The sequence below is a fragment of the Mytilus galloprovincialis genome, chromosome 4, assembly GCF_965363235.1.
Source record: "Mytilus galloprovincialis chromosome 4, xbMytGall1.hap1.1, whole genome shotgun sequence".
Lineage (NCBI taxonomy): Eukaryota > Metazoa > Mollusca > Bivalvia > Mytilida > Mytilidae > Mytilus > Mytilus galloprovincialis.
This window is the reverse complement of record NC_134841.1, coordinates 37,165,973-37,192,926: the sequence shown is the minus strand read 5'-3', so window position 1 is coordinate 37,192,926 and position 26,954 is coordinate 37,165,973. Positions and strand designations below refer to the sequence as shown.

The following is a 26,954-nucleotide window of genomic DNA, read 5'->3' as shown; positions in this document are numbered from 1 at the left end:
AAACGAAGCAGAGGAAGTTAGAAAGGAAATATATATAGAAATCACATAAATTATTAAATCAAGTCCGCTTCATCACTTGAATAATATTCAAAATTCTTGATATAAACACCAATACGAAACGTCGTATTCCGATAAAAGGTTAGTATATTTTGATATTTAGATAAAATAGCAAATGAATAAAAATAAATTGTTCAACAGAATAAAAGAAAACAATTCATTGATCATACTTACTTTCAGTTTCGGTTACCTGTTTACACGCATAATAATTAAAATGTCGAGATAAGTAATGATAAGATCTTTTCGTAATGCTGATGATCATTAGGAAGCAAAATTTCATATCATTGTGTTATAACGTAATTTTGAAGATATGGTGTATGATTTAAGTGAGATAGTGTCTTAATAGTATACTCAACGATTATAAAATATCTCTAACGTTGTTTTTTTTTTACTAACTATTTGATTTTTAAATCATTACCAAATAATCGTATAAAATAAAAATTGTCCTACGTCATAGAATAATAATATCGATACATTTAGATGTAACTATGTTGTCTCTTGTTTATCGTAATAATAAACCTCAAACAAAGTTTGTTTATTGCAAAAACAAAGTAATTATTAAAGCCATTGATATTTTGATTGCTTATTTTTATATTCATTTTTGAGATTAAAGTACTGCCAAGTGATTGCTATTGTGTGTGTGTACTAATTGTGCCTCTTTTAACGCATACCTGTGAATTACAGTTTTTTTAAATTCCTGCAAATATTACGACAACAAATTATCGTTTAATAATCCAGATCTTTGGAAATTTTAATCTTTTAGATATAATTTATGTCAGTAAAAAGACATGATGGGTATACGAAAATAAAATGTCGAGATGCATCAAGTAATCATTGCAACTGAACATATAGGTTGCACTTTGCAAATACAGCTGTTTCACAACAGAATATTTATAGAAATGCAACCCGTAGCATTCGTTAATCAATCAATATTAAAATAGTATGTCATTCCAATTCTAAAAATAAATGTAAAATGACTGAGTAATTCAAAATACGTACTCAAATCAGCAGCATGGAGATTTATATATTTTAAGTCATGAAGATCATTGAGAGTTGTCTGTTATGAGACTTTGTCCTTTACAAACTTTGATTTGGAGATAATAGAATATCTTAAGAATTTTTTTTCTAACAAATTGTCTACAGTATTAGTAATTGACGGCTTTTATTTATAATATATATGTCATAGACACTTTTCTATTGTTAATGACGTTTTGGTTGCCCTTTAAACGTCCTTTCTATATATTTCATTTGTTTGTCTATTTATACTCATATTCAGTCAATATGACTGTTGATTTTGTATTGTCGTTAGACATCTATTTCGTGAATTTCGAGGATTTACACAAATGTAGGTAAACCACGAATTCAAATGTTCAACGAAGTGCAAAATGTATGTAGGGTTGTATTGAGCCTTTGTCAAAACCATGGTATCAATTATTCACAAAAACACATTTTCTATTAACTAAATAAAAATTATTCCCATGAAATTAAATGAAACTGTATTCAAATCTCTTTTTTTTTTATGTTATACCAATCCCCTGTTATTCAAATTCACCTGTTCATTTATCCCTCGTTTACAATAATTGTTTTTATCGTCATTAGAATTAATCCAAGTTCTTGAATATATATTTGGATCCTATGTACTATCAATACAAAGATAAAATTCAAAGTGTATTATTTTCCAACTCTTCAGATTATAAAACTGATTTTTTTTTATAGGAAATAAAGAACATGCAGAGCCAAATGAAAGAAAAGGTTTGATATTAAAAAATACAAGATATGATGATTGTATCGATTTGTGTTATTTCGTCGGTTTAGAATATATTACAAGCTTTATTTCAATGTGATTATATGCAGAAACCTGAGGGGAAAATGTTGTACAACGTTTTTATCGAACTTGAACAATGGAAATGTAAAGATGATAATGCTTTCAAATACCAATTTGCTAAGCATCAGATATAAACGTTTATCGGTCTCTGTATTACTCAGGGGACGAATTTGCTACGTTTTCAGAAAAACTCGTGACTCAAACTGATTTTTGTTTTTGTTTAGATTGTACAAGTTATTCATGGTTTGAACAGTTGATTGATCACAATGACTATGCAGTATTTTAAATTTTACATTCTTATATTTTAAGAGAAAACTATTTCAAAATTTTCCTGTCAATTTAAAAAAAAAATGTTATGGTTGTTATTTCACCAGATTTCAGGTGTTAGACTTGGAAACAGCTATAAGTCACTACACGTTAAAATGATATCTTATGAGAGACTATAAACACTAGCAGTGCAAAAAAACTACATTCAATATAAAATATATGTAAAAACAATACAAACGAAAAAGTTGAATCAAGTTTAAGCTATGAATAGGCTTCATCAACATCAACAGATTTCTCAAAATATATAAAATATCTCATATGTGTACATGTAATCTATCAGACGTCTTTCATAAACATTCAACAGTGGTCACATGCATCATTATACTATTAATTTAAACTTATCAAGACATGTAGACTAATTTTTGGCAATTTTTGGGGTCAAGAAAAATACCGGCTCTCATTTTAAACCCTCCCTTTGTCGACTATTCTTTGTCTGTTCTTCTTCGAATCATCTTCAAATCAAAACTGAAATTCGTAAAAATGTAATTCATCGTTAAAATGAAAATTTCAAAATAGTTCTGGAGCCGATGAGCTTGCTTCGGAAATTGTCATCGACTTATGATTTTGAATTGCTTTTTGGTATCTTATTCTTGTTCTCATTGAAAGAGTTCAAACATTTAATATAGTCATCAGTTAACAAAGTATGACTGTTATCTCAATTGTGAATGTCTACACCATCTTTAATTTTATAAAGTTAAATTAAATTATCTTGTTCTTTTTCTTTTTCTTCAAGGTTCTTGCTATGAAACAGACCATACACGAATTAGATATGGCTCAAACAAATATATTGAACAGAGTGACATCAAATAGGTAAGTTTCTGCAATTATACGTCTTTAAGTAATATGCATTTTTTATACTAAATATGATAACAATTGTATTGCAAAATTGAAAAAAAAATATCGATAATTTTCTTCATTACAATTATGTATTAAAATTAGTTCCAGTTTTTCATGCTATAAATTTGCGCGACATTTTAAAAGATTCTCATTTTTAATTAATATTTAGATAGATTACTTGAAACTGAATTATTTTCTTATTATTTAGTCATATTTTCTTATTCTTACACTGAATGACAACCGTCACCAGGTTAAACATTCTGTCACGTTTGGGTGTGCGCATGTACTTCATCAAAATGTGCTGTTAAATATATACAACTGTATATGTGCACTATAAGAAATTATAATGTGTGATAGTTAATATAATGTGTAGACAGTAGGCTATTGAAGAATTTCGGAAAACTGATGGAGAGCATTGTATATGGCGAGAGGTTTATTTATGTCTCAACTGTTACAATTTTTAAAGTAATAAAGATAAAACAACAATTAAAAATGACTTCTCTAAAAACATCAAATTTTAACATCAATTTAGAAATAAGGTAAATGCAAGCGATGTATTTTCAATTTTTGCTTTTGTTTCGGGGAAATTCATAAAACTCACGTCAAGTGTATTTAATTATACATTTAATTTTTGTCAATGTTTTAGCACGAGTAGTACTTCAATACAAGGTGTTGCCTCAAAAGAAATATTACGTAAGTATTGTAAAAACTATTTATCAATAAAACCTGGTTTCTAGCAATTTCGTTATTTTATTTTTCGTTCCTTCATTTCTTCTTTTTTCATTCTCTTTTCACATTTATTTGAATGCTAGGTTCCATTTAACTGAATTTCAATTTGTTTGCTGAATTTAATTGTTGGTTATTGATGAGTCAATCATTTTAATACTAAATATTTGAATTTGAAGAAAATTTAACACTTTCAATTAACTCAAATGGTAACAATCAGGACAATATTTCGTTACTCGGTACACATACAGCAAACGGTAAACATAAAGCAAAATTTCATCTAAACATGTGTGTTTTTAGAATTGGAAGAACACGTGAGTCGAGTTGACACTTTATCCATTGAATATGGCAATAATCTAGACACTGTAAGAAAGAAGATTTTAGCCTTGCTAATGAAAACTAGTAGATTGAAGACACTTGTAGATAATCTGCAGATTACGACAGCCTTTGGCGAAGATAAAAGTGAAGAGGGTTCTATTGATATATCGACTAATGATAAATGGTGTGAAAATTCATTAAGTGTACTGGAAAACAATGGATCAGAAATAAATTGTAATATACCATGCAGGGAAAATTGTGAAGCATCTGAGGAAAATAACACAGAGTATAGACCAGACAATGGATGTTGTAGCGGTGATCCTAATATCAATTATCACCCCGTCAACAATGTTGATGACAGAAAAGTATCACCACTTACTCATAATGCAGTAAAATGTAATGTGTTCAACATTAAACCTTACGAGTCTATCAGTGAACCAAATGATACAAAGTACTTTAAAAAGTTGGGAAGTAATAGTGATACCTTACAAGTTTCACATGCTTCCACTTCCGGAAATAAATATCGGATTTCCAATGGTGATGATGGCAGTATTCTATATGAAAGCGAAATCGAACAAGACAGCCCATTACACACATTAAATAAAAAAAACAGCGCTGGACGATCGCTTGAAAGGATAACCGGTAACATACCTATGTTACATACCAGGATTCGTAAAAAAGAATATGGCTTTAAAAGTAAAACTACGAGAATACAGAACGACAACCGTGTTACCTTTCATAATAACCAGGAAAGTTTTGGAGGGAAAATTGATAAAAACGTTTGCTCTATGGACCATCAAAGACAAGAAACGATTGTATCAAATATAGAACCGACAGAACAAATCACAGATGATGTCAAATCAATGATGACCTCATCAACATCGTAGGTATCTTAACATACTATCGACAAAGTATAAATACTTCTTCGTATTTACAGTGTTTTTGTTTTACGTACTGTATGATATACTAGGATGTTTATGTGCACAGTACATTTTTCTACAATGTGTTCATCATGTACGATTGACCATAAAGTTTTGACAGCCAAAATTTAAAACGGTTAAAGAAAAACAAAGAAGAAAAGAAAAAAAATTAAACCGAAAAACCTTGAAGAGAACATAAACTCTTTAATATAGAAATATGGAAATGTGGTATGATTGCCAATGAGACAATTATATACCAAAGTTCAAATGAAGTTGATGTAAGTAATTATAGGCAACCATACGGACTCCAACAATGAGACAAACCCCTACTGTACAGTCAGCTATAAAAGGGCCCGACATGAAAAATATGAGACAATTCAATTGAGAAAAAAACTGCCTAATTCATAAACAAATCAATTTACGAAAAACTAATATTAAAGACAGGAACCAACGACAACCACTGAACTACGAGCACCGGATTTGGGACAGGCACCCAAAGAATGCTGCGGGGTTAAACATGCTTGAAGACTGCAACACTCGTGCTAACCTGGGACAGAGGTGAAAAAGTACAACATAGGAAAAAACTGTAAAAATCAGTTGAAAAAGGCTTAACTCATCTGATCGATACAAAGCAGAAAAACATCTAACCAAAACACTGACCAGACATGGCATGATATTTTTACATCCGGCACATTGTAAATTGTATATAGGCTTTAGACCTACTCACAAAAATTAAAAATTTTACTTACCGTGTATAAATCTTTACTTACAAGGATCTGACAACACTTCATTCTACTGTCTGTTCTGGGATTATTAAATCAGCTAATGCAATTAGAGCCTTTACATTTTTTAAGGTGTTTATCATTACGACAAAACTAGTGGATCCTTAAAGTTCTTTAAAACAGGACGTAGAACTTAGCGTTACCAGAGTAAGCTGAGCAGATCTTTGTAAGCGGAGCGTGGACATACTGTTTGTATTGCAATCATATTGTGAATATGTTAACGTTTATTTAGATACAGCTCCTCCAGACGAGTTGAAAGAAGAAGACAAGAGGATGACATTCATGATGAAAGTATGTAGGATGAAGATACTTATTCGACAAAGAATTAATAATGAACAAATATTAAACTGATCATATTTATTAATCGTTTTATGCTTATTTCAAATGTTGAATCAAAAATAATTCATTAATAATGATTTGTTATAAAATCATATATTTTAAAACGCATACTTCGCTTTAATTTTAAATTATCGGATAAGTTTTGGATTTCTCGTTTTTTAATATAATAAATGTGCTCATTAAATATATTTGTAGGACTTTTCAATGCTGATCAACCCAAAACTGTTAGAGAATGGTATCATTATTATAAACAAATCAAAGCATATGGTAAGTACTAAGACATCAATTATACTAACGTGTAAAATGTATACAGGCGAACATAGGTTAAAAGAGATTTTACAGGAAAGAGTTACTGGTAAAATAGGGGAAAACATCCAAACCTTTCCAATTTAATAAACAAATATATGTGTAGGTCGAATCGTCATATCTACGTTAAAGATCGACCTGGTAGACGTCAATGAAGCAGTATCCAAAGCACTATTTGGTAGAACCATGACATCAATGTTACACGGTATGGGTGTTTCCCATTGTTGAAGTCCATGCGGTTGCCTATAATTGCTTACATCCACTTCATTTGAACTTTAGTGGATAGTTGTCTCATTGGCAATCGTACCACATCTCCTCATTTTTGTCGAGCCTGCGACTTCTGTCGCAGAATACTCGAAATAGGGATAGTGATCCGGCGACGGCGTTAACAAACTTCTTAAAAGCTGAATATTTTATGTAGAAGACCTGGATCCTTCATACTTTGTATACAGATGCCTTATGAGATGAAGTTTCCCTCTGTCATATGTCCATTGTTCTTAAACTCATTTTAATGGTTCAGTGACTACTTGAAAAAAAAGTTATTTTTTTTAGTATTCTTGATTTTTCTCTTATTATGAGTAATATGATAACTATATTTGGTATGTGCGTACCTTGCATGGTCCTCGTGCCTGTCAGACAGTTTTCGCTTGAACTCGACATCATTTCATGGATCAGTGAACAAGGTTAAGTTTTCGTGGTCAAGTCCATATCTAAGATACTATAAGCAATAGGTATACTATATTTGGTGTATGGATTGATTGTAAGGTGTACATGTCCCACTGCAGGTGTCATTTGACTTTGACCTCATATTCATGGTTCAGTGATAAAACTTAAGTTTTTGTGTTTTGGTCTGTTTTTCAAAGACTGTTTGCAATAGGTCAACTATATTTGGTGTATGAAAATATTTTACGATGTACATGACAGTCTGGCATTGTTTATTTGACCTTGACCTCATTTGTTACGGTTTATTGCTCAATGTTAAGTTTTTGTTATTTGGTCTGTTATTATAATACTATAAGCAATAGGTCAACTGTATTTGGTGTATGGAATGATTGTCAGGTGGATATAAATGTCTTGTAATTATCATCTGACCTTGACCTCGTTTTCATGGTTCATTGGCAATCTTAAGTTTTCCGGGTTAAGTTTGTTTCTTAGATACTATATGCAATAGGTCAATTATATTTAAAGCATGTAATGATTGTAAGGTGTACATGTTTCTGGCAGGGTTCATCTGACCTTGACCTCATTTTCATGTTTCATTGATCAATGTTAAGTTTTCTTGGTTAAATTTATTTCTTAGATACTATGTGCAATAGGTCAACTATATTTAAAGCATATTTGGTGTATCATGTGTATGGAATGACTGTAAGATGTACATGTATTTCCAGTTTGGTTTATCTGACATTGAGTTCATCTTCTTGGATCATTTTAAGTTTATGTGATAGTTGTAGTAAAGCTTTATATTTAGGACTATGAACATAAAATCAATGTTCAGTAAAGAAAGTGAGACATTTCAGCGTGTGTACTCTTGTTATATTTAGACTTGTTTTTATTTTATCAAATGAACGTTTCCGTTTATTATGAATAAACGGAGATGTGACGGTATTCTTCAATGAGATAGGAACGCTTATAGTGAAAAGACATCTAAACATCAAGAAATAATCTTCTGTTCATTTCTTTTTTTAATATTTCACAGTGTATTCGAATAAATGTCTTTACTTGCATAAAAATAGAGACGGAGTCCTCCTCAACATATAGTTGGACATAAGCCTTACATAGTTATATGATAATGTAAATGAAGACATACACAAAAGATTTTACAAAATTGATATATGATCTAAATTCTTAAGTGCTTTGGAAAACTATTGGTCGCCAAATCGTCGTTAACAAAATTAAGGATATACAGTATTAAACTTTGATATGTACATGAATAATATAAAAAAGACAATGTTTAGCTTCAGCTAGATTAAGATCAGGGGCAGTTAAAGTGGGGCGAGGTCATGACGTCATTTTGGTATTAGATACATCTGAACGTATGACAGGGTATTTCCAGAAATTGAAGTCAGCTGCTCTACAGTATGTGTATGGTGAGTTGAAATGATAAATGGTTAAATAAGATTGAGTTGAATAAAGTACCTGCTAAAATTATATTAGAAAAAAATATTATAAAAATAAACAAACAATATTGTTGTGGAATTAGAAAATCCAATACCATTCACATACAATTAAAAAGCGTAGTAATATAATTAAAACAATTATATCTAGTTGGGTTTTTTGTTTTTTTGTTGTTTCTCATTTGAGTTTAATCGTATTATTCATTTTAAGCAACACATAACAATGAATTAAATTAAATCCGGTTGCCCCTTTTAATTTGAAAGCTTTATATTAGTTTCAACTGATTATACATTTCTAAATAGTTTTTTTTTATAAAATTACTGAATTGAGATGAACACTTTTTTCGTTAAAAAAAATTACTACTTAAGATTCTCTACAGGAATTCAAAGTGGCGGGATGGAAAATGGCATTGGTTTAGCAGTGTTTGGACGACAAACTCGACTTATACAAGAATCAACAATTGATTATGAATTAATCATAGAATTGATAAGTAATTTCATTTAACTCTGGTATCTTAAATTATTCATTCAGTTTTAAACCCAGTACAAACAAAAAATTACACAATTACATGTAGGTGAAATGCATCCAATGCTGATATTCAATAAGATTGTTTGGAAATTGCTGAATTTATTTAGTTTTATGTCTTTTTAGAAGAAAAAAATGTTTCCAATATGACAAAACCTTGCGTATATTCTGTCGAATAACTTTACTCGTTATGTTTTGATTTACTCCTTTGATTAAAACAGTAAACAATGGGTAGTTTTAGGAATGAAAAGAGAGGCAAAGGATACCAAAGGGATATTCAAACTCATATGTCGAAAACAAACTGAAAATTCCATGGCAAAAAAACGAAAAACGACCAAAACCACAAACAACAGTATACAAAACATAACATAGAAAACTAAAGACTGAGCAACACGAACCCCATCAAAACTTGGGTTGAACCAAGGTGTTCCGTAAGGTAATATTGCAATAAACAAGTTTGAACAGTTTAACCAAATTAAAAGGCGAAACTCTCATACCTTAAGTAACCTGTCTTTTTCTTTGTATCTATTGCTAAAAAGTATAGAGTAAGTTTAATGTACTTTCACAGAATGATCCATGATTTTTTTTTATTAACTCAAACATGTTAAAGGACAATTAAGACCGGATGGAGATGCACCAATAATAGCGGGACTTCTGGTTGGTTATGCTGGTGTTTCTGCATGTAAGTATAATTTATTTTTGTTCCATTATGGCTTGTCATTTCATCTAGTAGACTTTTTTCATAGAAAATTCACTTGTCTTATAATTGTTCTATATATGTATAACTTGTTGCTCAATATTGAATAATCAAATACCACTTAGAAAAATGATGTATCGAATTGCAGTTACAAGTGTTTTTCATTACGAAAAACATGCATCGTTTACTAAACCACTGAATACATTCACATTTATTGATTTTAATATGATATTTGAAACATGACTGGAGCAACCATTGAAACAGGAACTGCTTATTCTTTCAGATAACCTGAGTTCATCCCGGTTTTTTTTTGCGTTATTCTTGTAGCCGAATATGTAGTTTTCTGTTAAGTACGTACTGTGATTGTCTTTTCTTCTTTCTTTTGTCATAATGTTGTGTGTTTTATCTCATATTTATAATTGCAAATATAAGAATGTTGAAAACATTTTCTCCCTATCAACATATAACAAATACATGCATTCAGTGATGCAGCATTTCATAAAATTATATTAGCTGTGTTTTCATATGTATAATACTTGTACTATTGAATTAAGTCTGAAGTCAGGAAGAGTCAGTCAAGGTTAATCGCGTCTTCAAATCTCTTGGACAATTTAGACATTGGTGGTGGGGATGTCAGATCATATGTGTTCTCACTGAAACTGTCATAGAATCGACTCTATCGAGGCTTCATGCATTATAGGCTGGAATAACCACTTCGGTTGTGAAGGTGGAGCTATATGATCTAACAAATAACAGGCTTGACGAGTTTCATTATTCTTTTTTCCTGTATTAGTTTAGACTTATGACTTGCGTTGGTTGTAATAACGAAGTTTTATCCGGAACCGAAATTTCTTAATATTCCGGAAAATCTTGCTTCTTGTACATGTTGTATTCCTGTCTTTCTTTTTTGCTTAAGAACTTGGTCTATAGAGTGTCTATGTGCCATTCTATTTTTCTTTATTGAAACAGTTATTTGTTTATACGGTGATTAAGATTTTAACATAATGTAGACTGCTATACCCCAACTTTTGACATTTTTACCTATAATGTCTGTTTGTTTTGCTCACATATTGTTGTCAAAAAATTGAATTCTATGTAGCTGTCATACAAGTGAGGGGTTTAGCTAACTTTGAAACCAGGTTTAATCGACCACTTTCTACATAAGGAAATGTCTGTACCAAGTCAGGAATATGACAGTTATTTTCCATTCGTTCGATGTGTTTGAGCTTTTGATTTTGCCATTTGATAAACTTTTAAGGAATTTTCGTTTTGAATTTTCCTTGGAGTTCGATATTTTTGTTATTTTTCTTTTTTCTAATTGCACTTTTGATCAGTGATGTGCAGAGTTTAGGTCAATTTAATGAATTGTTTACCTTTTTTTTTTTTTTTTTTTTATCTTTTCTTAATTAATTAGTGACATCATTCTTTTTTTTAAGAACAGGAATCGTTGCCGACTGTTTCAAGTTTTGTTATGCTACTCATGTCAGGTATACACATGTGTATTTCTCTAGCCAATGTGCATCTAAAAATTCTAGGAAACATACAAGTACAATTATATACAAAGGATCCCTGTCTAGCATTGATGGGCTATCTTAGACATGGACACCTCGATGGTGACTACAGCATCCGTTCTGTCTCGTACGAAGTTCCAGGCTTGGACTGTTCTTACTACAGTGAATGAGCTTCGGCTTGTCTTGTTGTTTGTTTTTTCTTTGAACAGCCGGTGTAGGTCTCTTATCCTTATTACAACTAATTGCCCATGTGTAATATCATTCGAATTAGATCGAAGTAATTGTTTTGTTACACTTTAATATTTTTTTATTCGAGCGTCACTGATGAGTCTTTTGTAGACGAAACGCGCGTCTGGCGTAAATATGAAATTTCAATCCTGGTATCTATGATGAGTTTATTTACAGGTAATTCGGGCAGATTCCAAGATGTTGTGATACGGGCATATATGATTGTGTTCACTAATGGATCGTCAGAACAATGTAAAGTAACTACAGAAAATAAAGAAAATTATATTTTTGCATTACAGAATGATCGAGTAGGTATAGATTGATTATTTTTATTTGTGATTGATAATTCATTGAAAAATGGTGGTTTTGATATATAAGGTACATTGTTGTATATCATATTCGAACTTATCACTTGGATCGTATTAGTTTGTGTATTTATAAAAGCTTGACTCAGATAAATCTCAAGGGTGTGAGGTTTTAAATACATTACATCTTCTTTAAGGACTCTATTGCGCCGAACTCGAAATTTCGAACTCGTTTATTTGTATCAATTTATCCCACAAAAGATTTCAAACTTCCATAATTTCCCATTGACAGGAACCCCCTTTACAGCTCATCACAAATTAAAACTATGTCCTGTGCCAACCGGTATAACTGTCGCAAATAATTCTTTTATATCTATCATCTGCCTCAAGTGATTCGCCTTTACAGTTTTCCACATGCACATAATTATGGCATTTAAGATGGGTGCAAACGGTATGATTCCCCACAGAATCATCAAAAACTCCTCACGTATGGCTATTACTCGCTCATATACCATATTTCCGGTAATTAATGCTATACAGAATTTGTAACTGTTTCTAGGAATTGATCATCACCTGTACATGTTACACTCTCCTGGTGAGGGAAATAAGTTACCCAACACCACAAAGTAATATACGTTTGTTAAATCGTATCAAAATGTTCAAATATGTACAAACATATACAACAGAAGTTCATTTTTCATCAAAACATCACAAACTATATCGGTCTTTAAATTGAAGAGCATTACTTTTTGGTATGTCTAAACACCAAAAAGTTGAAAATAAACTACTGTTTCCAGACAGTTTACCGCATTAAAACATTTACATATCAACAGATATCAGAGCTGTTATTATCATTTCCTGCTGTTTTCATGGTCATCTTTTAGAATATGTATTAATTGTTCTATTGTAGGCTGTTTTTGTTGAGAAATTAATATCCGTATTTCACTATATAAGCAGGCAAATTTACTGAAATATCGAAATCTATTTTCTAAACATGGTAACCAAATATGACTGTTAAAAACGATATTTCCCAAGGAAGCAAGGTGCAATCAATGCAGAAAGGTGTTTTTCAAAAAAATCTTGTAGAACAAGATTTTCAAGTTCTGCCTGCTTTTCTCTGGCATTGCCTTTTACCAAATACAATGTAATACATCAACACCCTTTTAGAGAAAAAAAAACTTATTCCAAATAGATAACGAGATACATGTAGATGTAGATACTGTTTACACATCTATTTAATGAAATTTATATTCAGTTTACTAAATGATCGCGCACTTCTTTCTGCAATGGAAGCGTATTGGATTTAGAATATTAAATAAAATAAAACCATATAACAAATTTCATCTGATAAGTAAAATAGTGCCTTCTTAACATTTGCGTCGTTGTCAGTTTAAAACATCATTATACCAATCGAAAATTAAAACAAATGCACATTGATATCATATCGAATAAAATTAATGAAAGTAGAAGTAGCATCAAGTCCCTTATCTGGCCAAAAAAAAAATGACAAATTAATAAATTGCAATGCATATTCTTAAAATTGTTCTTGCTATAACACTGTTTAGAAAATTAAAACAAAGGTGTCAATTAACGAGTTTCCATGGTAACCATCAATGACAAAATTGTATATTTTGTAAAAATGTCTTGATTGTCCTTATTTTATATCAAACTTTACATTAGGAATATGTTTAATCGAAAAAGAACGTTCACACTAAACAAAAAAAATTGGGGAGATTATAATTATAACTGTTATAAATTCCCTTAAATTATTTGTTGATTATGCGATGCAAACGATGATTCCAGGAAGGAAAACGAATTGAAAACTGCATAAATTTAGCAATAGTTATTTGTCTTCTTTATTATGAAGGAATGTGCATATTATGACGTACGTGTGGCGATATAACATCACCAATATTGTGAAATTCATTTAAAATTGTTGACTTCTTACATTTCAAAACGTCATTAAAATGATGCAAATTTGAAATAGTTCTCGAAATCTATATTTTCATGTTCTAAATGAAATAAACACTTTTTAAATTTCTTGCGTCCGAATCGCTTGATTTATCTTTATCAGGTACTCCAGAGATCTGTAAATTGGTGCCAACTTTAAAAGCTATATGTTTATCACGGCCTACTGATTGATGATACCCTCGGAGACGAACAGTTCACCAGTAGTGGTATCGACCCAGTGATAGAAAATGAAAACAAAATCACCTTATTAATTTCGTCCGTTCGAAGCGCTTTTCTGGATTTATCTTCATGAAAAACCCTGATACATAAATTTGAAAGCCTGTTATGCGTAAACAGGCTACAATGTGAGGACTTGCATGTATATGGTCAAAAAGGACCTTAACAGAATATGTAAATTCATAAAAAATCAATTTTGTCCGACTTAGTTGGAACCTTAGTTGTTTTCATAATTTCTTAATTTACGACCGAGTATTTGTTATTAGTAATGCAAAACGGGTCTTTATAATTAGTTGATGTGTTGCCGTCGGTTGCTGTCAATCGTTTGTGTATTTCATTTGTTGTTTTGTACATTATGAGGCCGTTTGTTTTTTGATAAATTGTGATTCATTTTGTCATGTTGTGGATATAAGAGCTTACTTTTCGGTATTCGTTTTAATCATTGTTGAATGCCGTATGGTAACCTGTAGCTGTATCCATGTACATGATTTGGTCTCTGGTGAATAATAGTCTCATTGGCAATCATATCACACATATTTTATATGCAATGCCTAAAATAAAAGTAATGCATAGCGCTTAAGTTAAATCAAGTTTAAACGCTTTATCAATTAAGTAGGTAAAACACGTGCGAATAGAATGTTCCAAAATATTCATAATTTATAGACATGCAGACAGTGGAAAATTTAGAAAAGCTGCACAAATGTATTTATAAAATATATATAATTATATATATAATTACTCTAAATATCAGCACAACAATGTTAAATCTGCAAATTTGAGGAAACAAAGTTTTGTTCTTCTCTCGCCGGGATTCGAACTCATGTAATTAGAAATATAATATGTGCTTTTAGCCGTGTATCACCTTTAGATCTGTCGTAGAGTTGTTGTCACTTGTTTAGACGTACTTATCATATAATTATATATATATATATATTCCTTTAAAAATAACGTAGCATACGGTGTTATCTATTGTCAATGATCTTAGGGAAGTGAATCGTTTTATTCTTTGTATTGTATAATGAGATTTGAAAAGTGTTGCTGTCGTCCTGCTATTTATTGCGACGACGATCAAATGTCTCGAAAGTTGTTTAATCTATTTTATTTATCTTATTTTAGATACCTTGCGACGTGAATGCTGTTATTGACAAGTTAACTTCTTCCACCACAAGAATATTCTATGTTCCTATTGGCGGAGATCAGTGCAACAGTGTGAGAACATTGTCTAGTTATGTTGATAAAAACTGTTGTTACAGACGGACGTAACCTGTACACAAGTTATTTTTGAGTAATTGTTTTACTGCTTTTCAAGTTAACTTAATTCTTTTTTTATCAATCCAGCAAAATACAAAGTCATATACCTTTATCGGTTGATCTGCATATTTAGGACCGCTTCGGTCCTATGTTCATTTCTGGTCAATCAGATCTTACATATCCTAAAACGTCTTTGACAAATTTGTATACCGCAGACCTAAAGACATACCATGTCCACCTTTGACGGATCCGGAGGACTCATTTTTTGACATCGCCCCAAGGGTGACTGGATAATAGAAATATGGTCGTCACTCTTGGTCTTCTTCTGACCTGCATTAAAACCCTTGCCAAAGTGGAGTCTGTTTGACTATGTGGGATGTACAAGTACGCAGCCACGTCCGATCAGAATTGGTCAACAATTAATTTGTTTCGTTCTGAACATGCATGAAATGTTTGCCACTGATCGTTAAGCAACTAACAATCAATCAAACAAATCTTTTGACATCCTAAGGTCATCTGAACTGAAATGTTTACCGATTGGGTCCTACTCCTAATCGTAACATTTTGATTGTGGATTCGCATCTTGGTTGGTGAATGCATAGAAGGAGACACTTTCTCTGTCAACAAATCCGATTTCGCTGACTTTGGGGTTCGTCCGATTTCCTCAGATTTTGTCAGTTACCTTACTTTGTCACCTAAATTTATACAAAAGTGTAAATCGAAAATTCTTATAAAATGTCATTTTAAATGTTAAATGTCTCACATGACTGTCTTGAAAGATAATTTGAAAAAAGATAAACTAAATTATTCGGAGACTAGGCTTTGAAAGACACAACGTCAGCTAAAGCATTTGAGTTATTATTATACCTAACTAACATCTGTGCGGGTTTTTTTTTACCGTAATTCAGTAAATTCGATTTCGTGTATGTTGCCCTCTAGATGTCTTTTTAATACAAAAAAAGAGATGTGGAATGATTCCATATACATGATATAAGACAGCTTTCCTCAAAAGTTCAAATAAAGTGTATGTAAGCAATTATAGGCAACCGTACGGCCTTCAACAATGAAGAATACTTTTGTTGTTGCGTTTCTGTCTTATTGGAGTAAACCTCGCATCTCCATTTATAATTATTCTTTTATTCGTACGAGGTATATTTCCACTCGTAGGTTTACGTCCAACATATGAATTCATTGATTGACAAAGCAAGATAAGTGATAGCAAAGCATCTCGGAGTTTTACCATTTAATCAGAAATGTTTTAATAATTTCATTTTGGATGAGGATATATTGACGGTATATTGCTTTTTTTCGTAACAACATAAAATATGCTTATTATGTTACATGAGTTAATTTTTCAAATTAAGAAAGGTTTATGTTATCACGAAGGACGTTGTTGTAGAGAATACATGTATAAAAATAGGGAATGCAATTTTGCTTTTATAGTTAAACACATGGGTCATTTTTGTTTAAAAAGGAGATAATATAACAAGTAGCCTCAATCATAACATCACCCGAACAGACAATACTATGGCCAAGGAAAAATACAAAACAACAAACTACACAAAACACTATAATAAAAAAACATATAGATTAGGGAACATAAACCCAACAAAAACCGAGGATGTAGTCAAGTGCTGAGGCAGATAACTCACGTCCTGCTCAACTAGTGGCACCTATATAGTTAGAGGTGTGATGTTTGAGTTTACTTACATGTATTTTAAATAAATTGGTTTCAGAATGTTTGTAAATTAGTTCACTTTTGTAAAAATGAGGCGGAATATACCAAATGTTTATTCAAACTCACTAGTCGAAGACTATTGACGTTATAGCAAAAAAAAAAACGACAAAAAGACAAATGACCTTGTAGGATTATGAAAGATCTGCATGATTCCAATAGAGAATTGAATTTCCTTTAAAACTTATTATCACTTCAAATTCAGCAAACAATATTTGTTACATCTTATGATACTAATCAAAAAGGATGGTCTGATTTGAAGATTTATCTTTTTCTGCAGATTTTAGAACAAGCTGTAAGAAAAACAAAAGGAAAAAGAATACAAGACAATGAAATGAATCGCTTAATCAGCATATCTCGAGTGATGGTAAGGATATATAGCATTTACTTATATAGCATCCAAATTTGTAATCTTCGTCGCTTGTTTAGGATTTTATTCATAGATATAGGAAGATGTGGTGTGAGTGCCAATGAGACAACTCTCCATCCAAATAACAATTTATAAAAGTAAACCATTCTTTGAAAGAGGTTGCATTTTCAAAACTATAATAAAAAGTCAAAAGAATATATCGAGTTTTTATTTTTCAACTACAAGATTCTCATACCATAATTTATAAACGAAAATAACACTTTATAAATTTCGCTTGTCCGAAACGTTTTCTGGAATACCTTCATCGGAACAATCAAGCCTTAACATTTGAATGGCAGGGATGTAATAATTCGTAGACACGCTAGAAGCAATATGACCAAAAAGGGACATGAAAAGAATAACAAAATTCATCTTAGGTCAACTCTGTCTGCTTTAGTTAGAACCTTGATTATCACAATGTGACCAGAATGGTTATAAAAAAATAGAATATTTCACTATAAAAAAAATAATTTCATAGTCTTTATCAAATATTTTCAAAACATGTAAGAGTTTAAAAAAGTGATCTTACTCGTTTTTCGTGACAATTGATAATTAATAAAATAATTGTCATATTACAATCTGTTGTTAAATTATGTTTTGTTATTTATTCCACCCATTAAAATCTAAGTTTTTATCTAATAGAAAGTTAAATAAATAAATGTCCTCGTTTATATGAAAGTCCCGTAAACTTTATATTTCTGTATCAGGTATCTATATCTCCTAATATCATTGAAAGTCTATATTTCTAAGAAGGTGTAATACACCAATAATGTTTTATTCGTTGAAAATGCATATTCGTTCTTGAAAAGCATATTTTAAAAAATTCAATCATTTATAAAACAAATTAGCAGTCTACAGAATTTGACAAGGTTCACTCTAGGCCAAATATGGCCTTGAATTTCAACTTTATCATAAATTTTTAAAATGGCCATAATTTGGTTCTTAAATGGATCATGCGATGATTTTTGTGCACTTTTCCTTAACCTTGAGGAAATCCTTGGCCGCAACCTACATGTTAGATCCAAAATGTTCTGTAACCAAAAGTAGCCAATGATGATATTGAATCCCTAGACACAAAAACTTTCTGGATCATGTGTGGCGGTCAAAGTAAATTATGTTTAAAACTGTTAAGAATTATTAAAAATTTGACAACTCAAATAATGCATACTTAAAGAGACAATACTTCGTCATTTTTGATGTGATGTTCCAAAATGAATTTATATTTTCTAATTGTATCAATAGTAATATCACAACTATTTCTATGTGAAATTTGTAATATTTTGGTCGGATTAAAAAAAACATCAAAATCTTAACCCTGCGTCAACTTACTCATGGAGTTGGAAAGGTGTAGAGTAATAAATTGATGTTGACACTTTGCATAAGGTTGAGCCAAAGATAAACTTGACACAAAAGAGTAAAAGCAGTGTTTTGTTGTCACGATAATAAGTTAGTTGTTTATTAAATTCTCAATAAAAACCCACCTTTTTAAAATATTTTCCTTTCAATCTTCAAATGAAAAGAACGACCAATGTTTTTCTCTTTAGAAATAAAAAGACCTAATCATGTCTGCAAGATTTCTAATTACTGTGGTATTTGTTTTCCAACTTTCAATTATTTTTATAATTTTACATTACAGCTTCTTGCCATTACTATAGCATCGGAAATACGGTATTCAAAGAATCAAAGCAGAGATGATATTAGAAGGATAATATCAAACCGATCAGACTTTCTTGATACATACGTAAGATACTGGCATAATTTAATTTTATCATATCGACGGGTTTTCACATTTTATAACACAAGCCAAGTTTCTAAAACAAAGTAGTCTGGAGACAGTATTTCAGTGGTTGTCGTTTGTTGTTGTCTATCATATTTATTGTTTTGTTTATAAATAAGGCCGTTACTTTTCTCTTTTGGAGTGGCTTACATTTGACATTTCGGAGCCTTTTATAGCTTCATGTGCGGCATGGATTGTAATCGTTGTTGCTGATCGTACAGTTACCTACAAGTTGCTTACTTATATGTCATTTTGGCATCTGGTGGAGAGTTTGTCTCATTGAAAATCATACCACATCTTATTTTTATATAGATTTAATTGATATTCCTTTAAAGCGAGATTCTTCAACACCGCTACCAACTTGTGTGATCGTACAAAAACATGTATTAAAGGATTTACAATCTCCGGAAGATATTATTATGCATCTAAGTTTGACACATGTTAAACTGTAATCGTATGCTTTGATTATTATTTTTTTTAGTATATTAATGTTGACTTTATTATAATATCATCGGCATAGTTATGAAAATAGACGAATTTGACACGAATGGGGATTTTTCTGTTGGTTGATAACCTTTGTCATTTTAATGGACATCCCTTTTTTGAATTTACCTTGGAGCTTAGTATATTTGTTATACTTATTTACTCTTAGTATTTGGTTTAATCGACAATATGATTTATGATCCGAAACCTTACTAACATAGTTTTACCAACATAAACATAGTTTTATTAGACCTTTTGTAGATAAATATTTGTTTAGGTAAGACTTTTGCTCATATCTAAATTTTGATGACAAAAGTGAGGCTAGCATAACAGTTTTTGCAGTTAAGGCGGTTAAAGCCCGAACAAAATTTTTAAAAACAAATTTGAAAGATCTCGATAGTGATATCTGACAAACTTCTTTCTTGTAACTATCGAAAGAATGTTATAACAAAGACTTGTTACTTAGTATATCTTCTGATTTTTAAATTCAGGTGATTTAAATATTAACTTTTTATACTTTCTCCTTTGATGGGAAAATGGTAGATTTTTATTATCATTCTCGACGAAAATCCAATTGTTTGAATTGAAGTTGCAATGGCAGTATTCGTCTTGATGATCCTTAACTTTGTTTGTTACAAAATGCATGTATATAAAAATGTCTTCATTTCAATAAGGAAATCTTACTTTTGAAAGGAAGGTAGATATGTTTAACAAAATACTTAAACACTATTAAAATATTTAAAAACTTATTAAGAAAAGACTACATCATTAGACGTATAATTAGCACTATCATATATCATAAAAATATTGAACACATGCTTTACAAAGTCTAAATCATATAAAACACAAAAGATTTGTCATTCAATCATCTAGAAGTATTAATACGCTAAACATATCAAAATTTGATTTCTTAAGAATTACATATTTTCCTTTTATACGCATACTAAACAATCATGAAATATTGTACCCTGAATTCAGTAAAAAAAAAATGAAGAGAGTTGAAAAAAACTAACTAAATATGCTTATTCTTTTTAAGGAAGACTGTCTAGATATGGTGGAAGATTACAGCGATCCTTTAAAGTTTTTTTATAATCGAGGTCTATATGTGGAGATAAACTGTAACGCACTTAAACTAGGAGATAGAGTAAGACGAGGACCGGATTGGACTTACGATGATCAAGATTTAGGTCTACCAGGGACTGTCGTTGGAAAGAATCGAGACAGTATGCATTTCTTTTAGATTGAACACAAACTTACATACATACAATGTATATACATACATTCTCGCTACATTGAAGACCCATTGGTGGCCTTCGGCTGTTGTCTGCTCTATGGTCGAGTTGTTGTCGCGTTGACACATTCCCCATTTCCTTTCTCAATTTTAATTAAACAAACAAATTCACATTCAAAATTAAAGTTTTTTTATTAAGACATGAAAACACAGCTTATAACAATAATTGGTCAGTTTGAATGTTTAAACCGAAAAAAAAAACTATTTTAAGCGAATACATGTATGAGGTGATATTCAAAGCTATAAAATTTAAATATCATATTAGTAATTCAATTCCTATTCATTTAATTCATTTTTTACATTTCATACATTCTGATAATGCCTCACTTGCCGGGTGGTCTAACTGATTCATCATCTGTATCAATAACGTGTCAACACTGCGGTTGTGGCTTTAAACTCCCACAAGTGGCAAGTGCGTTCTACTCAAATCTTAGTTAACTAAGATTACCAGTTCTCTTTCCGAAGGTCGGTGGTTGTCTTCAGCAACACAGTTTCCTTCGCCAATAAAAACAGACAAAACTGACGTCAAGATATTGCCAAAAGTGCTGAAAGGGGCGAACAATAAATCTTCAAACAATATGTTTTATCCATTCTTTTGATTATTGGCTTTTATTCTAGGTTCGTCTTTCAATAAAGTATGGGTTCTAGTTGAATGGGACCATGGAAATATCTATCCATATGTGTATGATGAACAGATGGATCGAGTTCAAATAAAAAAAGTCAATGAACCTAGAATACTGGTCGATGAGATGATAGCAGTGGGTTGTAGAGTTGTCAGAGGTGAATAAATTATGCAGTGATATCATTTTCAACGGAAATGTCCACAGTACTATTAAATTTGTCTACCTAATTCAACAAGATCAAAATCTTTGTTTTAATTAAACGTAATCAGTTTTAATGCAACTTTTTGTGTTTTAATGTTTTTGCAATGTGCTTTATAATGACTGACGAGGAAAGAGAAAATAGAATTTATGTAATCTTTTAGCCTGATATTGAAATGTTCTTGTACATGCATGTACAAAATGTATTAACTGAATTTGATATGGTCATAATTAGAAAAATAACTGTTTCCAAACTTTGACATTTTTAAAAATACTAAGCATTTTCTACCACATGAATAGAAGGTCTTAGCTTACCTTTTCGAACTTGGGTCGTCATTGCTCTTCCACGTCGCATTTTATTTGGCTTTTTAAAATAATTTGATTCGAGCGTCATTTTTGAGTCTTTTGTAAACAGAATGCACGTCTGTCGTGGAAAATTTTAATCCTGGTTCAGTATCCATGATGATTTTATTTATATAAAGGGCAAGACTGGAGATATGGAGACCATGACGGAGGTATAGGAACGTTGGGAACAGTATTGAATAACGAAGAAGGGAAAGTAGTTGTGAGTTTTATTCAATGAGTCCATCCATTACTAATAACACAATCGTGCATGCCTATTTTGATATATTTAAAAATGTATCGATTATCAATATATATTTCAATGTTAGGAAGACAGGATTTATTTATTAGATGTGTTTTAAAATTTACAAGAATAAACATGTTGACCTTAAGGACGAACGCACAATTCCCTTAGGTCATTTAGGATAAAACAGCTGATACGTGAAATATGAATAACATAAACCTATCATAACTGAGGCATATAATCTTAAATATTCAAATAAAGACTATAAGAATATTTATCGGAGATTTTCGAAGTAAAGATCATGTTGAAATATTATATCCTATTTGATGATTACGTGTCATAGAAAAATAATTGCTAAACAATTTTTTCCTGTACAGTTTATTTTTCTGGTACAAACTTATAATTGTTTTGTATCGATGTTAAGTACGAACGTCCATGAGCTTAAAAATGAGGCGAAAATCACAACATAGAAATCCAAATACCAAACAACACGTATTAACCAAGATATGTTAACGCTATACGATTGGACAAATACCATGTTACTGCTGAAAAAATGACAGTTGACCATTGGAAAGTTTTCGTTATCACGTTTGTCAAAGATTCTAGTTTGAAATTCGTCCGTTTTGTCTGTCAAGTGTGAAGCAGATTTTGTAGTTTCAATAGTATCCTTAATCTCTAGTTAACTGGGGATATATGAGATGTAAGCAGTCATTTAAATGTGGTTTATTGAGTGACTGGAATTTATTAATACATCTAAAAATGAAATTAGAGAACTTCGCAAGAGGCTTTTTCTTTTTGATTATTTATTGGTTTTGTATAAATATTGTTTTTTATGAGTACAAAAACAAGTCGGTCAGTAGGGGTGCACTATTGCAACTATATTTAACTCCAGGATTGACGTATAAACTTATATTTTGATTTTTAAGGTCAGATGGGACAGGAAAAATGTAGGCATATATAAATATGGATGTAATGGACTTTTGGAAGTGAAGCTGTGGTAAATATTATATATTTACGTAAATTTAAAGTTCATCATTGTTTTCTCGATGATCTTTAGAGAACAGTTAAATACTCGAAAGAGGCACTTAGAAATGGACAAATAGACAACTGTATGTGCAAACGAAAACATAAATATCTACCCGCAATGCAAAAGAACAACAACAACACTACACTAATGGGTAGAACTTAAATTAAAAAGAAATTAAACTGTTTTGTTATAAATTAGGCCGTTAGTTTTCTCAATTTATGAATTGTTTTATATTTTTATGTCGGGGCCTTTTATAGACAACCATACGGTATGGGTTTTTCTCATTGTTGAAGGTTGTACGGTTGCCTATACATGTAATTCATTTGAACTTTTGTGGATAGTTGTCTCATTGGCAACCATACCACATCTCCCTATTTTTATATTTAAAATGATATAATTATAACGTCTAACATGTACTATCAATTTAATTTGAAGTTTCAAGTTAAAATAAAAATGACTATTTTATGATATTAAATAAATAATTTGTCATCTTGCTATTTGTACGATATTTCAGTGATACATTGTCAAAAACTGCCAATAGAATGCCATACATGTATGTGGAAAGCAAAAGGTCTGTTCATTCTGAACAAAGGTTTAGGAACACAGAACCTGTAAAATATCGAAATACTTCAGAAACTATGTTCACAAATGAATGTGAAAAAGAGGATTATCTTATTCCTTTATATTCAGACACTTCAGGTGAGACAAATATACAAGAATTCTATATGCTATAAATACCAATATAAAAGAGAAAAACAAATAACATATATTAAGTACTTATAAGTATACTTTTTACAAATTGTGACTGGATGGAGAGTTGTCTCATTTGCACTCATACCACATCTTCTTATATCTATCAACAACAAATAAAATTAACAGATTATGCATGGTATTTGCAAAATGTAACCGGTAAAATCTTATACTACAACTATGTTTCTTCTTTTTAAAAGTCAGTGCCATATGGGAATACCAAAAAGGTTCACAATGGATGAAATATCCATCCGGAATAAACGTGAAGATTGAAAAAGCATATCAGAGGAAGAAAACAGGAAAAATCATTATCGAAATGGATCGTACGACGTAAGTCTATCTATTAGAATTGAGGAAAAAATATTAAAATGTAAGAGGTATTTTCTAACCATGCATGTGTAGGAAATAAGCACTTACTTGTGAAATACCTAACAAGAACAACATAAGATTATAGAATGCACGTTCGACATGTAAAATATTTTGACTTTTAGATTGGGTTCAAACGTAAAATTAAAAAAGAATTCAAACTTCACAATATATATCAATAAGAACAAAGAAATACCAGTTTAGAACATATGACTCTTGTTTCTTGAATAACCGCCATCAGATAAAATCGATACTAAAACATTAAACGCTTATGAGCTTTGAAATCAACTTTAAAGAGAACAATCAAGAGCACGAAAGGTCGATTATATCTGAATATAAATATACTCGGTATGATGATGATATTTTACTGTTTTAGATACATAGTCATTTTTTCAAGAATGATACAGGCAAACGCCAATAATAAAACAGAAATGGCTGCAAGAAGGAAAGGTGAGTTGGTAATTATAACTTATAAACTATTTGCTTCTTAACGCCTTCTTTTATGCAGATCAATTTGAATTAAAAATTTAGCATAAACTTACAAAAGGTCAATAACTAAAAAGCACGCAAGCCTAAAGAAACTGCGAAATATGCGTCAATGAACAGCAATCCAACGACATAGGAAGATATATAGATATCTTATACATTTTGGACATTTTCTCATATATAGAGTAATCATAAATCATTTACAAGGACTTGACTGTCACAAAACTTTGTTTTATTTAAAACTTAAAATATATAATGTGCACTTATGAGTAGTATCATATCAGCACTCTATGATTAACACTCTCTATGATTTAGCACACTCTATGATTTAGCACACTAAATGTATATATAAATATATACATTTTATAAAATTTACTGTTTGCAATAGCCGTATTTGGCGAAACCTTTTCAACTTTTGATCTTCAGTGCTGTACAACTTTGTACTTTTTTCACTTTCGATCTTTTATATCTGGGCGTCACTGGTGAGTCTTGTGTGGACAAGGCGCGTTTTTGGCGTATTGAATTTTAAACCTGATGCTTTTTGTTATCTATTAATCATGTTTTTCTTTGTCTAATATGTTCTCCTATTTATTTGTATTGTAGTCCTGTAATATTATGTTGTTATTTCAATGTTATATTTAACTTTGCCATTAAAGTCCGAGGTTTGGCATGCCACAAAACAGGTTCAACCCACCACTTTTATTCCCCTTTAAAAGTGTCCTGTACCAAGTCAGGAAGATGGCCATTGTTATATTATTGTTCGTTTCTGTGTGTGTTGCATTTTAACGTTGAGTCGTTTGTGTTTTCTCTTATTTTTGAGATATTGAGATAAGACGTGGCACGGTACTTGTCTATCCCAAATTCATGTATTTGGTTTTCATGTTATATTTGTTATTCTCGTGGTGTTTTGTCTGATGCTTGGTCCGTTTCTGTGTGTGTTGCGTTTCGGTGTTGTGTCGTTGTTCTCCTCTTATATTTAATGCGTTTCCCTCGGTTTTAGTTTGTTACCCCGATTTTTGTCCATGGATTTATGAGTTTTGAACAGCGGTATACTACTGTTGCCTTTATTTAACATTATACATAACTAAAATAATATATTTAGGTATTTTTTGTTTGGGTTGGGCACAGCTGAATGTGTATTTGATTTAAAGGTACATGCACCTTATTGGTCACAATCATAGAGTGCTGATATGATACTACTCATAAACAAGAAATTATTAATGATACATAATATGTTGATTTGAAAAGACAATAACCACTTATTGTTTATGTATTATATTCTTTACGTTTCATATATTGTCACAATTGCTTGTGTTTTCAGATTGATGAATTCTTATTACAGTGACTAACTCAACCATATGTGTTTCTGGTCCGCTATGAGCACACATATAAGTTTCAACAGTGCAGATAAAGAAGTAAAAACTAAAAATAACAGTTTAGATGAAACAATACGCTATGCTAAAAGACAATTACTCTAGTCACCAAAGACTGTCAACAATGTCCAACACCGTGTGATATGTTTCAATGTATAATTATTTGCATGCATATTAGATATTTTTACTTCTTAATTGTATTTTATCTTTTAACAAAAAGTTCCAATCACATTTTGCTTCGTATTTATGACATTAACACTTCTTTTAGCATATATTTATTATTTTTACCAATACTAATTCTTCATTCTTGTGTGCTAATTCGTTTGAGGCTATAATGGACTTCATTTTTTCTTTCTTGTGTACGAATTCGTTTGAGTTTATGAAGGAACTCCATGTTTTCTTTCTTGAGTACGAACTCGTTTGAGGTGATTTCTTTCACTCCTTTTTATTCAAGATACTTTTAATTGTGGGATTACTAGAACTTGTAACTTACTGCTCCATTTTTTCTGTCTTTTCACGAGAAACAAAGTTACTTCAGATATTCAAATCAGAATCCCCTGATTTTTTATGCTCGTTTTTAGATATGCAGTTCAC

General features: G+C 30.9%; 1 protein-coding gene across 1 annotated transcript; it reads left to right on the top strand.

The window, feature by feature from the left end:
• Nucleotides 1–1,760: 1,760 nt before the first annotated feature.
• LOC143072045 (uncharacterized) lies at nucleotides 1,761–26,630 on the top strand. The gene is made up of 21 exons (XM_076246826.1): nucleotides 1,761–1,809; nucleotides 2,943–3,019; nucleotides 3,693–3,739; nucleotides 4,073–4,973; nucleotides 6,025–6,083; nucleotides 6,327–6,398; nucleotides 8,393–8,524; nucleotides 8,932–9,042; nucleotides 9,688–9,759; nucleotides 11,691–11,821; nucleotides 15,122–15,214; nucleotides 17,272–17,358; nucleotides 19,037–19,141; nucleotides 20,697–20,883; nucleotides 21,570–21,731; nucleotides 22,255–22,337; nucleotides 23,285–23,355; nucleotides 23,900–24,084; nucleotides 24,336–24,465; nucleotides 24,878–24,951; nucleotides 26,309–26,630. The coding sequence occupies exons 1-21, from the start codon at nucleotides 1,786–1,788 to the stop codon at nucleotides 26,311–26,313; spliced, it is 2,808 nt and encodes a 935-aa protein (XP_076102941.1). The 5' UTR covers nucleotides 1,761–1,785; the 3' UTR covers nucleotides 26,314–26,630.
• Nucleotides 26,631–26,954: the final 324 nt, after the last annotated feature.

What these genes read in the sequence shown, in the direction of transcription:
- LOC143072045 (XM_076246826.1), top strand. Translation starts at nt 1,786, where the DNA reads ATGCAGAGCCAAATGAAAGAAAAG. An exon ending in TGCTCTACAGTATGTGTATG is followed by an intron (nt 8,525 to 8,931) that starts GTGAGTTGAAAT and finishes GATTCTCTACAG; the next exon opens with GAATTCAAAGTGGCGGGATG. An exon ending in GCGGAGATCAGTGCAACAGT is followed by an intron (nt 15,215 to 17,271) that starts GTGAGAACATTG and finishes CTTTTTCTGCAG; the next exon opens with ATTTTAGAACAAGCTGTAAG.